Consider the following 19,024-nt stretch of genomic DNA (forward strand, 5'->3'; position numbering starts at 1 on the left):
TGATGAATGAACCAGAGATCATCAGATGTTCTCATCTCACAATGCTCAGCCAACTGTAAACTATTAAACTGACACCAATTCAGAACAGTTTTCATTTACATTTTCCTAAAACTCATTTCAGTGAGAAACTTGATTAACTTTGATGAAATGATTTTATTCAGTTTTACAAGAAAAAGAAGACTTCCTGCAGAGGAAACTTCAGGATCATCTGGAGACACTTCTGCTGAAAGTCACATAAAATTAATAACAATGATGGGATATTTCAGCTGACAATGAAACGGTTCTACTGTCAAACTACAATATAACTGCCCTTATGGAGCATCAATTAGATTCATCTGAACTAGCTAGCTACTGGGGGACATAAGTACCGTAAAAGAAAGAATGACGCCTACACCCCTGCAGCCTTCTGGGAGTTCACCTCCAGCTCCCACTTTTCCAGAAACTCCTGCAGGTTCAGGTTGAAAACATCAATGCCTTTAGGCGACAGGTGGATGCCGTCGCCCCGGTACAACCCCGTGTTGGTGCCACACCGGATGTTGTCGTGGTTCACCGAGACGCCGCCCAGATCCGACACAATGCTGTGGATTCTGCGGTTCACAGTGGTGCGAACCAGATCCACTTCATAACTGTCTGGCGAGTGACGCCACACCCGGCGAGGGAGGATGTCAGACCACACCAGGAGGCAGTGTGGGAAGATGCTCCGTATGGAGGCCATGTCCTTCTTGACGGAGGCCAGCAGGTTAGTGGGGCTCTCGGTGCTCAGGTCGTTCCCTCCCAGGTGAACGATCAGGGCGTCCGGGTTGGGCCAGGTGATCTTCAGCTGGTGGAGCTGGGGCAACAGCTGGGACCAGGTCATGCCCTGGATACCCTTCCACCAGATGGTCACCTTGTTGGGGTCCATGCCCAGCTGCATACCTACCTCTGGAGACTTGGCCCGTGACTCGGCCCAGTACACAAGGGAATGACCACAGATCCAAACGTTCTTTGGCTCGGTACTGATTGGTTTACCTAAAGATAAGAACAGGACAGTTCAGGAAGTCAGAGAGGATCATCTGACAGACATGATCGTAACGTGTCTCAGATCACGCCGCAGACTGCTTTCACAAAGATCCACTAGAGTCTGTTAATCTGGGCGGCTTCAATCAGACGATCCAAGGCCAGGCGAACAGAAACATGTTCAATGATGCAATCGTGTGTGCATAATATCAGAGTGTATTATTGTTTTGGAATAAAAATGCATTACAAATGACCCCAACATTCACAGAGCGACCAAACATCAACATGCAACATCCTACCAACTACTGCCTCCAAGCTGTTCTGGCTAATTGTGATATCCTGCTGTGAGACTGCAGGGGTTCTGCTGGTTCTAGAGGGTCAAAGAGCAGATCCTTCAGCTCCCAGTCTGGGTGGTGAGGCAGACACCAGGTCGAGTTTTAAACCTTTCCACTCTGATCAAACTGATAAGCCTGATGGTAGACTGGCTGAGATTATCCTGATTTGACTCTGTAGTGCTGCTGCTACAGGCTGTGGAGGACAAAGTGACCATGCTGCTTTCTCCTACTACTCTCCAAGTATTTGTCATCTATAGCTACTGCTGTGGATCTTCATGCTCTCTGGTTTGCATGGCATATCCTGTACAACCTGTAGGCTTCTCTTAGATGAAGCCACTACAGGAGCTGCTACTGCCACTAACCCTTTAACACAGAAACTTGTTTCAAAAGTCAGACTAAATTAGAAGGTAACTGACTCTGGATGCTGTCCCTGTTGCTGCCGCCGTTCTGGCCGGTCCGGGTAGAAACTGGTTTCGTTCCACAGTTGTGAAAGACGGAGGACCGCTGTGCTATTAAGTTAATAGATCTTTGTGAAATCAACCTGGAGCGTTACAGAAATAAGTCGGTGAAGATCACAGTAAAGTTCCCTGCAGCACCCTGCAGGTCTCGGCCGTCTCCAACCCAAATCGGTTAATGCTTGAATTCTCTCCTTTGCTGCAGGGATGAGCAGTTCAGCATCAGGGCCTCAAGTCTACATCGATGAAACTCCTGGTCTGAATGAATCTATTTATTGTCCCTAAAGAGAAACCAGGGCTGATCAGACAGTTTGATTATTGATATGATATTTTGTGAGGTGACCTTATGTGTCCTGAAAGCACCCCATTATTATTATAGATACTTAATCTGCTACAAACAAAGACGTTGCCATGGTTACTGCTTCACATGGCAACTTCCTGGTATTTATACTAATTACCATTAAGATGTATTTATGGAGGCGACGGGCGGAGCAGCAGCACGGCTTCATGCATCTGGAGTTTTTTCTAAATTTGTCCTTGCGCCGAGTTTTAGTGTGAAAACTGCACAGAGTTTGATACATGAGGCCCCTGATGTTCTGGCATTTATAGTGATAAGGCCAATGCTGACCGTATTTAAAACCCTTTGCAGTGTTTCTGGCTGCGACTGAATGCTACTGCATGTCAAAAAACTAAAAGTACCAACAACACGTTTTAGTTTTCAGGTTTGCAAAAATACTGATGAGTTGGTCAAACTAAAATAAATCAAAATCTATGCAACAATCGCACTTATTTTATGCTAACAGACAGTACTGCAACTGCCCATCCCAGCTCCAGCATGGCCTGGACTTTACTGAGTCCAGATAAGACCGATCGGTTTGAGATAAGGGACCGATCGGTTTGAGATAAGGGACCGATCGGTTTGATTTGTCGTCTTGAGTTCAGGAAACAGAGAGAACCTGCAGGGTTTCCTGTCTGTCTAAACTGTTGACCGTTTTCTCCTGATCCGTTTCTACAGGTCAAAACTCTCTAGCTCATACAAAACATTTCTATTTAAATAATATTTACTACATAAAGAGATTTTATTTTTAATCCTCAACACTACAGCTTCTAATGTGAAAAAATGTTGAGTAATGAATGTGTTGAGATTAAAGAGGTTTCAATGTTTCACAGCTTCAAGTTTAGAGCAAAAGTATTAAGAGATCAAAAGAGTCACCTACCTTTACCGTCATGAAAAAACGTCTCAGCAAAGTTTGTCATTTTAATCAAGTTACGAAAACTTCAAATAATCCCGCAAATACGGAAAAGCACCGCGAGACTTTTACCTGTCGTCTCTAGATTGGCTCCAGATCCTTTAGGAAAAGCTCAGACCATGGAATGTGACACGCAAAAAGTCAAGCAACCATGAAGAACATCACGTTTTAACATCTAAAGGTTCAGCACAACGAGTTTCTTTGCCAATAAACGTGTCTGCTCCTCCTCATCTGGCTCTGACGGTTTGCTCGTGGTCCAGTACTTTGTTTATAGAACTGAAATGAAATTCTCTTAGCTCATCTAACCTAAAGAGCAACTTTAGACCCAGGATGCATCAGTGAACAAGCTGCAGCTCAGGTCTGCACCTAAAGGAGTAATTTGTTTAAAGTTCATCGTTCAGGAATTGCCAGTGGCTTTAATCGATTCAGAAAAGAGGATTTGAGGCTAATGTCATCGACCAGGTAGCTCTCGATGTGAATAAATGTAAAATCCACCCTGGTCTAACAGAGCAGCAGTGGAGGAGCCTGCATTCAGGTTCAGTTCGGGCCGATCCGTCATCAGAGAACCAGAACGTCAAAATCAGCCGAGCGCCACAGAGGCCGGCCGACTAAACATCAGAAACTTTCCAAGACTCCTGCCAAGGTTCGATCCTCTCAGCTCGGCCCAAGGATCCATCCAGGAAGCAGAAACAGGAACTGATCTCAACAGTGAAGTAGAGGTTCACTAACGTCTGGCCCCACGCCACCAAGTCCCCAAAACACTGGCATGTATTTTCCTTTCTGCAGTCTGTGGGTTAGTTTAACACCTTCTGGACCAAACAAAGTTTCTATCAAAGTCTACCAGCCTGAAGAGAAAAGACAGAAAACTATTAGATGGGTCTGTGTTTAAATGCTGCCTCTGTTCATCACCGTTAACAGATCTTCATTTCAGTTGCTAAACTCCATACTGGACCAGTCTGGTCTAAACTGGGAACGTGGATGCTCAACCTGAGGATGCAAACAATACAAATTCTCAGCACAACATGGAAAAGTTGCAGACTTATAAAGTCACAAAGTTAGAAAACCTTTTAAATAAAGTTTAGTTTAACCTGAGGAGATCTAACGGCTGTACCGACGGGAACGCCGACGACAATCAACCGCACAGAAAGACCGAGATCCTGACTTATTCTGAAAACTATGGTCTGTTTGAAAAATACAGTTTAGATAAAACTTTCTATGTCAATAACAGTGAATTATAGCTGTAGAGAAGAAGATCCTGGTGAAAAGCTGCACACTTTAATCTCAACAGTACAGCTAACTTCTAGCATAAAGACTAAATCGATACGGTTCTGTTGGCTGGTTCTGCGGCACAAAGGCGGGTCAAATCTCTAAATATGAAACTAAACGCTTAGAAATGAGGACTACAGCAGAGACGTGTCACTTGTTCAGCCTTTTCCACCAATTAAGGCTTTTAGCAGCTACACATTTTCCACCTGATACAGAAACTGGATCAAATCTAGCAGACAGAACAAATTACCGCAGCTCTTAATACAGTCTGGTGGGTTTTACTTACTGTTCATCAGCTTTATAAAGACTAAAGATGTTTTGGTGTAACGTCTTGCTGGACGGTAGACTCAGCTTCTTTTGGCTTAGGTTGAAGAAAACAGAACCGAAGTGAACTTACCCGGATGGGCTTTACTAGCACCTGTCTGAAAGACGCCGCACGAACGAAACGCAACATCTGGTGAAAACATGAACAGGGAGCGCCGGGGCTGGCAGGAACCCACAAGGCTTTTATCAACATGGCTTTTATGTTAAGAATGAACAGATCCGACCCAGAAATACATCAGGTTCTTTAATTCAAACAGACTTAAGCCCTTCATAAATCTGATTTAGCTTTAGCTTCTAATGTTTACCAGAAAGTCAGAGAGGTCTAAGCTGCAAGTGATGAATTACTCTAACAGGTGATGCTAATATTCACATCTAGCTTTCTGCTCTTAGCCTTACTCTGCAATGTTGAGAAAGTAGCAGCAGGAGACCAACAACTAGCTAGCTCTAAGTGAGCATCCCTAGTTATCTGACTGAACCCTGCACTCATAAAGCCATGTCTACAAAAAGCCATCCTGCCCTCCAGGCCTCACCAAGTCCTGGAGCACATCTTCAGCCTAAAACATCAACTGTATTTCACTCCCAGATTCTCCCCTGGTAAGCGTCATGACCGGTTGGTAGCACACAGAGTGCTACAGAGAGCAACGAAACGCTGAGGTCCCAAAATGATTAAAGCTGCGGGAAAATGACGACGAGATCTTTTTTCTGCAGAAGGGATCCTGGTCAAAGCCGAGGGTTTGTTTCTGATTCGGTGCGCATCAAACATTACATTCAGAAAGATCATCAGAAGTATCTACACTCAGTCACCGCTGGGGGACAACCCTGAAGACGTCCAAGCTTGATGCAAGCTAGACTTAGCCAGCTGGTACTTTGGTAGAAGAAGCTAGCATGGAGGAACTGCTGGATGCAATGAACCACAGCAGCTGCAGTGAAAACTGGACTTTTACAGGGTCTTCCTTATTAATGTGTTATTACCCAATACAACAATAAATCAGTTTGTCACTGCAGCCTGTTTTAGCTACGCACATTTTGTCCCAACTTTACTGGATTAGCTTGGTTCTGAAAGCTGCTACGTCATGCTAGCAAGCCACTTAAAACCTATGGATAGCATTTGTTTGTGAAGGTATCTGTTTGGATCAGGAGGAATCGACTCCTGGACTCAGCTAATGTTAGCATCTCATGGATAATTCAACCTTAAAAATATTTCCATGCAGACCCCGTTAACAGCTCTCTCTCTCCTACACAGTCAGATCAGGAGCCACAGGACCTGATACGGTCTGTTGGCGTTATGGGACGTTATAAAAGATGCTAATCATGCTAAAACGCTATACCAACATCATATTTAGCAGAGTCTAAACAGGACATCAGAAGATTTTAAACTGTTAACTGTAATGCTACATGCTAACAACAGTCAATAACTAAATGTCAACACTGATGTCAAACTTTAACTTAAGGTTTACAAAACAGGCAAGTAAATTAGCATTTCAGAATCTGAAAATAAATGTTTTCAAAGTTAGAAAACACTAAAACACTAAACGATAAATAAATTCTGCTATAAGCAAATTAGCGGAAGTGTGGAGAAACTTTGTCAGATCAATAAAATCATGTGCAAAGCCAGACACACCGACTGCACCAGAAGTAGGCCGGGGTTTGTAACAACTGGCTGCACTTCTCTGTAGTGATGCAGATAACATCATCACAGACCAGCAACAGATACTGGGGCTCAGCTGGGACTCCCACACCAATCACTTAAAGCCTTGATGGGAATGGAGTGGATAACCTGGGAGCAGGTCAGGGCATCGTTAGTCTATCTTCACCAAGGTCCTAACCTGAAAAAGAAGGTCACCGATGAAACGCCTTAGTGACACGAACATGTTCCATCCTCAGTATCAGCCTGTAGAAGTTGAAGGATGCACCTACAGTGACCATGGAGCTTTAAATAACATCTAGATAAAAACAGTGGCTAGCTGTTTGAGGTTTAGCTGGACACCCAAAACCCTTCCTGAGTTAAGTTTTTATAGCCGACTTCTGAATGTAGTCAGTTTTAAAGTTGGGGTAACTGGAATCTAGTTTTACACCCAACACACTGGATCTCTGCCTTTCCATTAAAGATTAATCTGAAGTCCAACTCCTTCCTTATAGACCAGTGGGTCATCAGGTGCAGAGGAAGAAAACGCTTTGCTTTGTAGAGTTGAGCTCGCAGTCAGCTTCTTTGCTTGCTCAAAGAGACGACGCATTAGATCCGGCTAACGACTTGCTGACCATCGTCTTAGCCACGGGTTTGTGGCTCCGTGAGCTTGAACCGACGTTTTGCTCATGTTCCAGGCACTGAAGTCATGTAGAACTGTACATGCATGCAAAAATCTCTTGGTCTCTCATAGACGGAAAACAACCACATGCCCTAAAGTGTAAAATTTCTATTGGTGCAGCAGAATCTTGCTAACGGACATGTTTAGGTAATGTGGGCATGGTTACACAAATCCATGTCTGTAATAATCGGGTTTCTTGACTTGGACCTTGCTAAAGTCATGTTTACATAAACTCACCCAATGAAGGGTGTCTAAACTTAATATCTCGTGAATGACCTGAGCATGTCTGCAGACAGACCTATCAGTTACATTGGACCTTCTTGGAAGAACCTGTATGACTGAAGTCTTCAGGAAACAGTGAAAAGCAGCAGTTTGGTTGAACAAAAAGACAGCAGCACCGAGTACAGCATGCAGGTATTGTTTGAGGTGGACAGTAATCATAACTATTACATGATTCCTTGCTAGTTAAGTATGTCTGTAAATAAAGATGATGTTTTACCTGCCGGGACCGGCGGACCCTCTTTGCTCCTCTCTCCTTGTCTCCTGAGGGTAAGCCTCTCTTTATAATCCTGTTCCCTCTTCTCCAGAAGCCTCTGATTATACAAATCCAGCTGTGACACAAGCACCACATCTTTAGCAATCTACCAAGCCAAGAACAGCATCTTTCTAGAAACCTGGGTCACTTGTAAAGATAAGACACTGTTTCTTTACGGTCTTTTTCAGGGTAACCTGGGTTTGAGAGCGTCAACTAGGACTCTGCTGATCTTACCTTTTCCTTCTGCTTGGCCTTGATGTCGTCGTCCGTCTCCAGTGAGGGCGGCGAGCTGCTGAATGACACTGAGGGTAAGCTGAACTGGACAGATTTAACAGGTTTGGCTGACGGCGGGGTGCTCAGAGACTTCACAGTCTCAATCAGGTTCAAGCAGCGCACCACCGTGGTAGACATGGACGACTGGTCGCAGCTCGAAGGACTTGAGGTTACTGGTGTCACGGTGGGAGTTGGTGCGGGCTTTAAGGAGGAGGCTCCACCGGCGGCTGAAGTGGGACTGGCTTGGCCAATGAACGGAAGAACCGTATGAGTGGAGGCTGTCGTGAAAGGAGGCAGTCCGGCCGGGCGCTGGGGCGGAGGCCCAGGAGGTGGACCGGGAGGGTGCTGCGCCTGGCGCCGTGGAGGAGGCCCTGGTGGAGGCCCTGGGGGGCGCAACAGCCTGGGGTGGGGCTGGGCGGCTGCAGCTGGGGGATCAGGGCCGTGGGATGTGGCGGTGATTCCAAGAGGCCAGTTGAGTGGGGGGGTTGGGTGCTGGTAGTGGGCAGGAGGCGGCCCTGGAGGAGGCTTTGGAGAGGAAACTGTGGGTGGTGCGCTCCCTGTTGTCTTGGTATGGCTATGCAGATGTTGCGCCTTCTTTCGCTCTTCAAAGTCATGTTGGTCAAAGAATTTCTCGTACTCCGAAACGGCCGGCTCCGGATTGGTGAGCGGTTCAATGCTGGAAGATCTGGCAGGAGAGGGAGAATGGATACGATCCATTTCCACAGAACCAGTCCTGCCACTTCGCAACTCTTCCTTAGGAAACATCTCTCTTTCCATCGATGACGACTTGAAGCTCAAGGTTTTATCCTGAGCTTTATTGGCCAGTTTGGGAACCTCTCCAGAGCTCAGCTTGAGGCCAATTGAACGCAGCAGACTTTGTATCTTATCGTAGGGTTCTGGATTCTGGCCATCACCCGTTTTCTCCACTGAGGGTTGTTTGGAGTTTGGCTGCTTGATCTCCACTTCATGAACCAGACCGGTGCTGGGGCACTCTTGAGCCAGACCTACAATTCGAGAGAAGCCTTTGCCATCCTGAAGGGCTCGCTCATGAGGCAGGAGGTCATCTGTAACATCCAACGGTTCCGAGGTCTTCTCAGCAACTGTCTTCTTGTTGAGCATGTCAAGGAATCGGTGCAGAGGGGGTTTCTGAGCCGGAGGGGACTGTGGAGGAATTGTGAACTTTCGTTTGGGAGAAGGTGTTTTTGGAGGAGAGTCGATAGGAGACGGAGGTCTGAAAGTGGAGACTGAGTGAGTCAAGGATTTAGCAGAGAGGTTAGCATCAAGGCTAGGTGGAGAATGTGGAGAAGAGACACGAGGTTCTGGAGATCTACTTCGTTTTACTGGTGGGTAAAGATCGTAAGGGCGATCCCTGTACGCAGAGTCGTAGAAGTGACTGTCGTAATGCTCATTGTACACGTCATACCGATCAGTGTAGCGATGGCTGGAAGAAGGGGCTCCGCCATAGGGAGGGTCACCATAGAGACGGCTGTCGTATGGTCGGTCTGCGTATGGTCGGTCTGCATACGGGTGAGGGTACGGGTCGCTGTAGGGCTCGCCATAGCGGCGGCCTGGGAACAGACCGTACGGACGGTCATAGTAAGGGTCATCATAGGGAGGCCGGATGTAATCTGGTTCTTCTGGGCGCTTCTTGAGAATTGAGCGAGGCATGCTGATCCTGCCGTGGTCGTAGTCGATGCAGGTCCTGCCTCCAGGCTCCAGCCCCCTGGGGTCAACTAGAGACTTCTTATAGGCGATCATCTCGTTAAGCTCCTCCAGCTCTCGTTTCTTCCTCGCCAACTCGGTATCTACCACCACGCCTCGCCGTGGCGCCGGGCTCGGCCTTCTGCGGTGGCTGTCCTCACGCTCTTTGCTGGACCTGCTCCTCTTCCTGGAGCTTTTCTCTCTGCTGCGGCTTCTGCTGCGGCTTCTGCTGCAGCTGCTGCTGCGACTCTGGCTGCGACTCCGGCTGCGCCTGCTCGACCTCTCTCGGCTTCGTCTGTACCTGCTGCTGCGTTCTCGGTCAACGCTCACGCTGCGTCTCTTTTTTGCCACGCGGCCAAACTGATCTTTGGACGGACTTCGACTTTTGCTCCTCTCCTTACTCCGGCTGCGACGGTACTTGTGGCGGGAGACGCTGGTGTCCTTCTTTATCGTTTTAAACACGGCCTTCTGTTTGTCTGCCTCTGGTTTCTGGTTTCTGAAACGTGAACAGAGGTCAGACAGGGTTAGGGTTTGTCAACAAATTCCCAACTACCAGTTCTGATCTTAATCTCTGCACCAAATGCTAATTTAATCAAAGTATTTTATTTCAAATGTTTATTGTTCAATGGTAGGTAACGTTTGTATTGGAAAACACAGAATTAAAAAACCCATCATATTCCTCTTTCTGTTGAGCAAAGATCATCTGCTCAGTATGTCATTAGGTATATTAATGAAACAAAACAGTGTGGCTAAATCTTTAAAAGTTGAAGTGCCTGAAGTTGAGGGGATTTCTTTTAGTTCCAAATTTTTACTGCTCACTCTGAAAACACGGGCTTGCTAGCCGTGCTAGCTGCTCTCCCTCAAAATGACCTTTGTGCACTCAGAGATTTCATCCCTGATCCCGTTTGCAGATTAAACCCCATCATGAGAAGATGTGAAGAATATTTACTCACTCAGTTCCATCTGGGGGTTTTGCCAACTTGATGGTCATCTACAAAACCAGAGGAAGATTAGCGTCGGAGGTGAAAACCGATCTCTGCTTAGCCCAAACAATGCAGAGGAGCTCACCTTCCCTTTGGTTGCTCCGACGCCGCTCAGTTTGCGAACCGGGAGAAAAACTTTCTCCGTGAAGCGTTTAATCCTGATGGCCTGCTGCCCTCCGTCTGCTGTCGGATGCTTCATTACCAAGACACATTTCAGAAAACAACTCTGGATCGTTGACTGTGGACTGAAAGCTAGCCAAATGGCGCAACAGGACTGACCGGGACGATGCTGAACTCCACCTTCTCGTTCAGCTCCAGCTTCTTCTTCTCCACCACCTCGGACATTTTGAAGAACAGCTGAGGGTTCTCCGAACACTTGATGAGTCCAGAGTCTTCGGAGAACTCGATCACAATGCCCTGAGGAGAGAAGCGCCGCGTCAGACGGGCCTCAATGAGGACAGGCGGCGCGGCTCCACAAGGACAGAGGGCCTCACATGCATCCGCTGCTCCGTGGACTCCTCGAAGGAGTCGGGGAGGATCTCAATGAAGGTGGCGCGCTCCTCCTTGTTGAGGCGGTGCGTGGCCAGGCTGAAGCGGACCTGCAGGAGGAAACAAGCCGTTACTCCTCCATCCGCTGCTCAGCGTCCCGACACGCCCGCTCCTCACCTTGTCCCCCACCAGCATGGTGGCCAGGCTCAGCAGGTCATTGGGGCCAAAGCTCAGTTGCTTCTGTCGGCCGTCCACGGTCATCACCAGCCGACCCACCTCAGGGGCCGGCGGGCTGGGGGCCCCGATCTGCTCCTCCTCCTCCCCCTGCATCTCCTTCCTCCCAGTCAGTCCCGTCGCCTCCTGCTGCTCGCCGTCCTCCGTTTCCTCCTGCTTGACCTGCTGACATGGAAACAGGACATTCTGTCTCCAGAACTCCAACCAAAACCTTCGCAGCTGCTCCACCTTCCACACCTCAGTGCCTCCTTTCTCCTCCTGCGTCTCCTTCGCCACCATCTCCTCCTCCTTCACATCTCCCTCCTGCTTGGCCTCCTCCTGCTCCTCCCTCGGCTCCTTGGGAGGACTCCTGCAGATGGCTTTGAGCACGGTGCCCTGGAAGCGCTCCCTGCTGACCTCCAGCATGGAGTCGGCGACTCTGTACCTGAAGCCGAACGGAGTCCACTGCAGACCAGTTAGACCAGTTAGCCCAGTCAGTGCAGGTACTGACCCCACAGCGCCACCTGCTGCTCCAGCTCACCTTGTCTTTGGCAGCTGCCAGAGCAGCAGCTGCCTCCTCCTTCCTCCTCCTCTCTGCCTCCTCCTCCTCCCTCCTCTGGCGCTCCTCCAGCTCGCGGGCTTTCTGCTCCTGCAGGATCTTGTCTTCGGCCGCCTTGCTCCTCCTCATCCTCCTCAGCCGGATCGCTCTGACCTCGGCTTTCTCCTGCAGGAACAGAACGACGGGTCAGCCTCTGCTGGCTGACGGGACCGGGTCGGTTCGGGTCGGTTTACTGTCACCGTGGTCACTGTGAACTCCACGTCTTTCCCCACATCGTCAGAGTCGAACTCTGCATCGCTGAAGTTTTCGCAGAGGTCAAAGGGCAAGTCGCCGTGCTTGGTGGAGCTGACGACCCCCTTCTGGTCTCCGAGCGAGGCGATGGTTCCCTGGAACAGAGGACGGATCCGCGTTAGGACCGGGTTCAGAACCTGGAGGGTGTGTTCACTTTACAATGTGCTTTGGTTCAGGACTGGTTCTGGTTCATTTGAACTTCTTTCATCCTCCTATTTTATTCTGTGAAGGGTCAAAGTTCATGTAGCTAATTGTTTAGCAGTGGAACCAGTTTAGCACCGGTTCCAGCGGGAACGGTCCCGTCGGTCCCTCCGGGCCGGTACCTGCTCGCGGACCTCCTTGGTGTAGCGGAAGGTGAAGGGGATTTTGGGCCGGATGTTGGCGGCCCGCCTCTTGTTGGTCAAGGTGTTGATCAGCAGGTTGATCAGGACGTGGTCGTTCTTCAGCAGAGTCACCGAACAGTCCCGGTGGTCAAAGGTCACGTTGGTCCTGAGGGGGCCGATGTTGGCGACGATCTGACCCGGATATCCGGGAACGTCCAGCTGTAGGAGGGAAATATGAAGAGAATACCCAGAAATACAGGAGAGTAATGGTCCTGCAGCTGGTGCCATTCTGAAGAAAGGATCAGGAACGTTGACGGGGTTCTAATCGCTCGTCATTTAGCCTCATTCTCTTTCTGCGCTTGCAGTTCTGGTCATCTGGCACCAGTGTAGCTATGTAGCATTAGCATTAGCTCTTGCTATCCGTCTTTACTAATAGACTGTTGGATCCAGAACTTTGTTCTAAAACATCAGATGGACAGTCTTCTGCTAACCAGCTAGCTACAGTGAACATCCTCACCCACCAACATCCCTTAATGCCTCGTTTCCTCTGAGTACCGGTACCAGGCCCGGCGGCCTGGGTGGGCTTTAGGAGGCATTGCCCGCCCGTAGAGTCAACCGTGCCTCCTTGGACTGGAAGCCGTTTGTTGTTTTTGCCTAAAACTGGCCAATAACTCTGTTAGTCCTATGCAGTAGCAGTTTCCGCACTTCCCATATCTATGCCTTCTGTCACTTTTTTCAGCAGTTAAAACTGTTTAATCGGTTATTTACACGTCATAACCTGTTTTTCCAAGCCACCTTTAAACGCAACATGAGCGCTAAGACGCTAGCTGGGCTTACACCTGCACAGCAGCGAAGGAGACCTGCTGCTGCTGCACAGAGCTGCTCAGGTGTTTTAGAATCATAGCAGAAAACCAACAAAACCAACAACAGTATCCCTCAAACTAACAGAGAGAGCTAATGTTAGCTAAAAGATGACTAGCTAATGTTAGCTAAAAGATGACTAGCTAATGTTAGCTAAAAGATGACTAGCTAATGTTAGCTAAAAGATGACTAGCTAATGTTAGCTAAAAGATGACTAGCTAATGTTAGCTAAAAGATGACTAGCTAATGTTAGCTAAAAGATGACTAGCTAATGTTAGCTAAAAGATGACTAGCTAATGTTAGCTAAAAGATGACTAGCTAATGTTAGCTAAAAGATGACTAGCTAATGTTAGCTAAAAGATGACTAGCTAATGTTAGCTAAAAGATGACTAGCTAATGTTAGCTAAAAGATGACTAGCTAATGTTAGCTAAAAGATGACTAGCTAATGTTAGCTAAAAGATGACTAGCTAATGTTAGCTAAAAGATGACTAGCTAACACCTCTACAGCACGTTAAGCTTGTTAACTAGCAGCCTGTAGGTTACTGGTGCTGTTTATGTTCAAAAGTGGGTAGTACTGGTTATAATCTATTGAGTAACATTTTTGGAAAAAAGGGTCTAATAAGAGGAGTTTTATTGCACAGTTCATTTTTCTTTTACTTGAATCATATTATTGTTGCTACATGGAGTCATTTAGCCCCCCCCAAAAAACAGCAGATGCCCCCCTGTTAAACTAGTCTGGAGCTGGGGCTGACTGGTACTGGTACTGCTTGGTAAAAGTGGACCAAACAGCCGACCTGTAACGCAGCAGTGTGGTCTGGAGTCACTGCTAGCGTCAGGTTTGTTTGTGTTGATGCTACAGTACGTGTTTGGGTTTAGCCGCCTGCCCAGAGAGAGTCCAACTGGCAGTTCTCCTGAATACATCAGACTGGAACTCCCAGTGGAAACGAGGCATTGCTGCTCACCTTAGTCAAGAGCCTAAAACCATAAGGCAACCAAGCAGGCCGTAGCGCCAGCTGGGATCGAAAAAGCCTACCTTGGGCTCGATGATGGTCTGGCTGACGATGCCCTCATAGAGCTCAGAGTCCAGCACCATGTGAGGCTCCAACTCCTCCCTGGACTTGGACGTTGTCCGGTTGGGGCCCACAGAGACCATCTCCCCATTGGTTCTCTCCAGTTCCTCGGGGGCGGAGCTAGAGGCACCACAGAGCGTCAGGAGGAGGGGCTCTTTGACTCGTTTGATCCTGACGGCCCGCTTCCCCCCTCTCAGCTGACGCAGGACACAGGAACGTCACAACACAGTCCAACACAAATCAAACCTGCTCTCAGTCATGATTGCAGCACCAAGAGCTGCTGGGGAAGCAGAGAAGCGTACCGGCAGGACAGTGAACTCCACCTCCTCATTGATGTCCTCCTCGGTGAAGTCCACATCACTCAAGTTCTCTCTGGTCTCAAACTGAAGCTCCCCGTGTTCTTCTGACTGAATGATGCCTTCGTTTTCCTTCAGACTGACAATGACGCCCTGCAGGACAAACACCATCAAGCAGAAGCTCAGCAGCAGGTGGGGTTGCTGGGCGGCGCCTCCTTACCTTCTCCCTGGTCTCCCTGGTGGAGCCAAAGGTGGCTGGGATCTTGGGTCTGATGTTGGTGGCTCGCCGTTTTTCCGTGACGATGTCGGTCAGAACGTTGATGAGCACCTGATCGTCCTTCAGCAGCGTCACCGTGCTGTCCTTCCTCTCAAACGCCAGGTTGGTCCGCACCATGCCCAGGGTCACATGCACCTGGCCGGGATACTGTCGGTCGCCGGGCTGCGGGGACAACAACCAGAGCTGAAGACTCAGAGACCTTCTGACCTGCAGAGGCTCTGATGCATCTTCTAGACCCAAAGGCCTCTGCTCACCACCACACACCTTGTTCTTTGGCCTGGACTGGGTCTCTGACCAGAGATTTAAAGAGGAACAGCAAAAGCAAAGGCAGTGGGTGAGCAGACCCTGGTGTCCTGCAGGACACACCGTATCTCAGGGAATTCACCACTGTTACCTTAGCAACGACATACATCCCACTATCAGCTGAATCTAAGTGTGACGTCATCGGTCAGCTGTTGCTAAGCAACAACATCCTCACCCCTGGATCGCCAGGTTGCTGAGGACTGATCTGTAGTTTTACTGGTAGTGCCGTGCATCATCCATGGACCACATGGGAGATTTGAGCTCAACATGGCCGCCAGAGAGGAACCAGAACCGACCCACCATCGCTATCTGCAGCAATGCATTCGACTCCTTCGACTCCTTGCTCAGGACAGCAGAAAGAAGGTTTGGGTGAAAGTAAACTGGTCTGGACTCCTTGGACCAGAATCACCTTCTGCTGGAGAGGAAACCAGAGCGAGGAAGACCTGCGGCTCCTCCTCCTCACTGACCTGCGGCTCCTCGATGGCCTGGCTGACCACGGCTTCGTAGATCTCAGGGTCCACGTTCTCCGTTCCCCCTGGAGCCACTTTCACATCCGTGGCCACGGCCCGGTTCTGTCCAGGGAAGCAGAGATGGCTTCAGACGGCGGTTCTGACTGTACCACGGGGAGAACCGCCGCAGACTCACCTTCTCCTTGCAGGCCGTGAAGTGGACCCGGACGCCGGGCGTCAGGGCATTGGGGTTCCCAAAGAAGACATCGAAGCTAAACTGGAACTTCTCCAGGTCTTCCCTCTCGATGGAGCCGAACGTTGGCTATGGACAGGAACAACATTACTGACAGGTTCTAGCTGGGTCCGTCGGACCTCAGAGAGGCTGGCAGTACAGAATCCTCACCCCGACGAAGGAGATGATCCCTGTGGATCTGCCGGGTGGAGGCCTGAACACAGAGACGCTCAGATTAAACACCCGGTTCCAACATCTAGTTCAGTGTTTCCCAATTCCAGTCCTCAGACCCCCAGCCTGCATGTTTTAGGTGTTTCTCTTCTGCCACACCTGGATTGAATCTTTGGGTGATTAACAGGCTCCTGCAGGACTTGGTGGCTGCAGAAGATGTCATGAAATCATTCGAATCAGCTGTTCTGGTGTAGAGGCACATCTAAAACATGCAGGGAGGGGGCTGAGGACTGGAATTGGGAAACACTGAGCTAGAGGACGTCCACACCAGAACCCACGCACCTCTCAAAGGTCCGCTTTCCTAGCAGCCCCAGCGCCTTGGCCGTGTGCCTGGGCTCAGGCTTCGGGGCGGCGGGAGGTGTGGGGGCGGCTGCTGGGGCTGGGTCAGGGGGCGCGGCCTTGGTGACGGCAGGAACTTCAGAGTCTTTTTTAGTCTCAACTGGAGTTGAGTCAGAAGGTGGAGCAGAAATAAGAGCCTTGATCTGGAGTAGAGAAGAAAAGACTAAACAGGAAGTTGGTGGTTGACCAATCAGAGACCAGAAAACCAACCTAATGACTTCACACTGGTTTAAAGTGGTTCCAAACCATTTTAAACTGGTACTGTGGTCAGAGTTGAATGGACCAATCAGAGAGCTGTTCTGAGCTCCAGGTTGGAACCAGACTCACCCACTCCGGTTGGTCAGGCGGCGGGTTGGGCATCGGCTCCTCCGCCACTGGCTGAACAGAGAAAACAACTGAATCAGTTCTTATGATCTGACCAGAACCACGGATCTAGAATCAGTAAGACCCACTGGGGACCAGATCCCCTCTGAACCTCACCTCCGCGGTCCAAACCGGGGCCGGAAACGGGGGCGGGAACCCAAAGGGAGGCATGCAGCCCAGAGGAGGGACTGGCGGGACGGCCGCTGGGTCTGGAGGGGGGATCACAATAGGAGCGGGCGGGGGTAGACCGGGTGGGGGTAGACCGGGTGGGGGTAGACCAGGTGGGGGTAGACCAGGTGGGGGTAGACCAGGCGGAAGGACCGGTGGGACAGGAGGGACAGGAGGTACAGGTGAGACGGCCCCCGGGCCCCATGGGTCAGGACACTCCGGACCCCATCCTCTCCAGTGAGGGGGTCGCCGCCAATCTGGGGGAGGCACCCAGTCATCAGGATATGGGCCCCAAGCTGGAGGAGGGGGGCCTCTGGGGTCCCAGTCAGGGGGTGGGGGACCTCTGGGGCCCCAACCTGGAGGAGGGGGGCCTCTGGGGTCCCAGTCCGGAGGCGGGAGGCCTCTGGGGTCCCAGTCCGGGGGTGGGGGAAGTCTCGGATCCCAATCAGGAGATGGAGAACCGCTTGGGCCCCAGTCATAAGGGCGACCCCATTCCGGAGGAGAGGGTCCTCTAAGGTCCCAGTCTGGAGGCGGAGGGCCTCGTGGACCCCATCCTTCTGGGGGCGGTAGTCCCCAACCACCGGAAGGCGGAGGTCCCCAACCTCCTGGTGGAGGAGGGCCCCAGCCCGGCGGCCCCATCTCGAAAGGGGGTACATCTTCCCCTGGAGGTCCGAGAGGAGTCCTATCCCTCGTGGGTCCGTCTCCGCGACCCATATCAGCAGGGAGACACCGAGGTTAGCAGCTCCGTTAGCCGCAGGCTAACTAACAACAGTCCGACTTAAAATCTGAAATGCAGCCGCTTAACCCGCCGCTCTACCGTGAACAACAGCTTAGCATCCTTATCTAACACCCCAGTTCGAAAAAACGCCGCTTCTACCAACGAATGTGTCAAATATTTAAGTTTATTTACGAGTTTATTCCACTACCACTCCGGTACGTCTCTTCTTCTTATAAATAATCGGTGGGAACGAGTGATGCTGCCCCCTAAAGGTCGACCGCGGAAGCGCAGTTCTGTTTTCCGCTTTAACTTCTGCTTAAATTGGAAACTGTCCCCAATCAGCGTTTAGCTAGGTCCAGTTTGCCCTTGTAATGGATCACACTGGTTTCAGATTCAGCATCAGTCTGGATCCAAACTGGTTCAGCTCAGATGTAACCTGCATCAGCCAAGTTTACTCACTCTGACTCCAGACTGATGCTACTGGTTTCAGTAGTTTACATGGGTCAAAATTATCTCAGGTTGATTAAACTGGTTCCACTCGCAGTTTTGATCAGATTCAGTGAAAATGCTGCTGCCGTGGAGATGAATAAATCTGTCTGGTTCCGTTTGAGCAGACCTGAGTTGGATGAAGTTGCCTGACCTCCTGCTCCTGAATCTCCTGGCATCACGATTCCAAAAGTTTAAATTGTTTATTGGGGAACTTTAAGAACTCCAATCTAAAGACAAATTATAAGAAACTCACAGAAGTCCTTCTGGCAATTACTAAGAAATGTATTACAACAAAATGAAAATCAGACAGCCCCCTTCCAGTTCAACTATGGCTTTGTGAGATCAATAGCTGTGGCCTTGGAAAAAATAACCTACTGGATGCAGAATCAAAGTAAGACTATTAAATATGGCAGCCATTTTGAAGGTTTGAAAACCTACCTGTAATGGAGCTGGACTCGGGATGTATGGGCGATTCTGATTCAGACATTTTTATTTAACTCTCATTGATTACCCCCCCCCCCATCCTTCTTGTTTTTTTGTTCTTATATTATCGTAAATGTATTTTACTTTAGGTTTATGTCTCATTGTTTGAATTTTGCTGAATCCTGAACCAACTTTGTCCTGTCACTTAATAATTGAGATGTTAAAAAAACATCACAATTATTCTGTAAAAAAAAAAATCTGCTGCTGGGTCTGAACCGTCCGGTTCTGATCCAGAAAGACGCTCAGAAAGTTTAAACTTTATTTCATATTTTTTGAGCCACAGAGACAGAACCACAGCCGAGTGGACCGGGCCACGCACAGCAGCAGAACCAAGATGGAGGTTCTCCCGCCTCCAGTCCAGTTCTACTGGAAACTGCAGGGAGGCGTCACCTGGAAGAACCAGCCAACCCATCAGAACCAGGTGCAGCTCCATGAGGGACCAGAA

The 19,024-nt window shown here is 49.5% G+C and overlaps 1 protein-coding gene across 3 annotated transcripts; it reads right to left on the reverse strand.

Moving 5' to 3' along the window:
• Positions 1-133: 133 nt before the first annotated feature.
• Positions 134-17,875, reverse strand: si:dkeyp-121d4.3. Of its 3 annotated transcripts, none has more exons than XM_044136735.1 (21): positions 16,839-17,871; positions 16,686-16,736; positions 16,302-16,501; positions 15,960-16,002; positions 15,753-15,878; positions 15,575-15,679; positions 14,748-14,966; positions 14,534-14,680; positions 14,195-14,428; positions 12,300-12,518; positions 11,925-12,071; positions 11,668-11,850; positions 11,385-11,591; positions 11,091-11,309; positions 10,919-11,023; positions 10,704-10,841; positions 10,510-10,617; positions 10,395-10,432; positions 7,702-9,937; positions 7,432-7,543; positions 134-1,008 (listed from the first exon to the last, which is right to left on the reverse strand). In XM_044136735.1, the coding sequence occupies exons 1-21, from the start codon at positions 17,601-17,603 to the stop codon at positions 389-391; spliced, it is 6,222 nt and encodes a 2,073-aa protein (XP_043992670.1). In that variant the 5' UTR covers positions 17,604-17,871; the 3' UTR covers positions 134-388. The 3 variants fall into 3 exon arrangements, with proteins under 3 accessions (XP_043992670.1, XP_043992669.1, XP_043992671.1); XM_044136734.1 differs by having other exon boundaries at positions 11,091-11,312; XM_044136736.1 differs by lacking the exon at positions 134-1,008 and adding an exon at positions 2,701-6,452 and having other exon boundaries at positions 11,091-11,312; positions 16,839-17,875.
• Between the last annotated feature and the right edge of the window lie 1,149 nt (positions 17,876-19,024).

The sequence above is a fragment of the Gambusia affinis genome, linkage group LG13, assembly GCF_019740435.1.
Source record: "Gambusia affinis linkage group LG13, SWU_Gaff_1.0, whole genome shotgun sequence".
In the NCBI taxonomy this organism is placed as follows: domain Eukaryota; kingdom Metazoa; phylum Chordata; class Actinopteri; order Cyprinodontiformes; family Poeciliidae; genus Gambusia; species Gambusia affinis.

Coding starts and splice junctions, on each gene's coding strand:
- si:dkeyp-121d4.3 (XM_044136734.1), bottom strand. CDS start 17,603: ATGGGTCGCGGAGACGGACCCACGAGGGATAGGACTCCTCTCGGACCT. Junction 16,003..16,301: donor GGAAAGCGGACCTTTGAGAG/GTGCGTGGGTTC, acceptor CTCTGTGTTCAG/GCCTCCACCCGGCAGATCCA. Junction 14,681..14,747: donor CCAGGGAGACCAGGGAGAAG/GTAAGGAGGCGC, acceptor TTTGTCCTGCAG/GGCGTCATTGTCAGTCTGAA.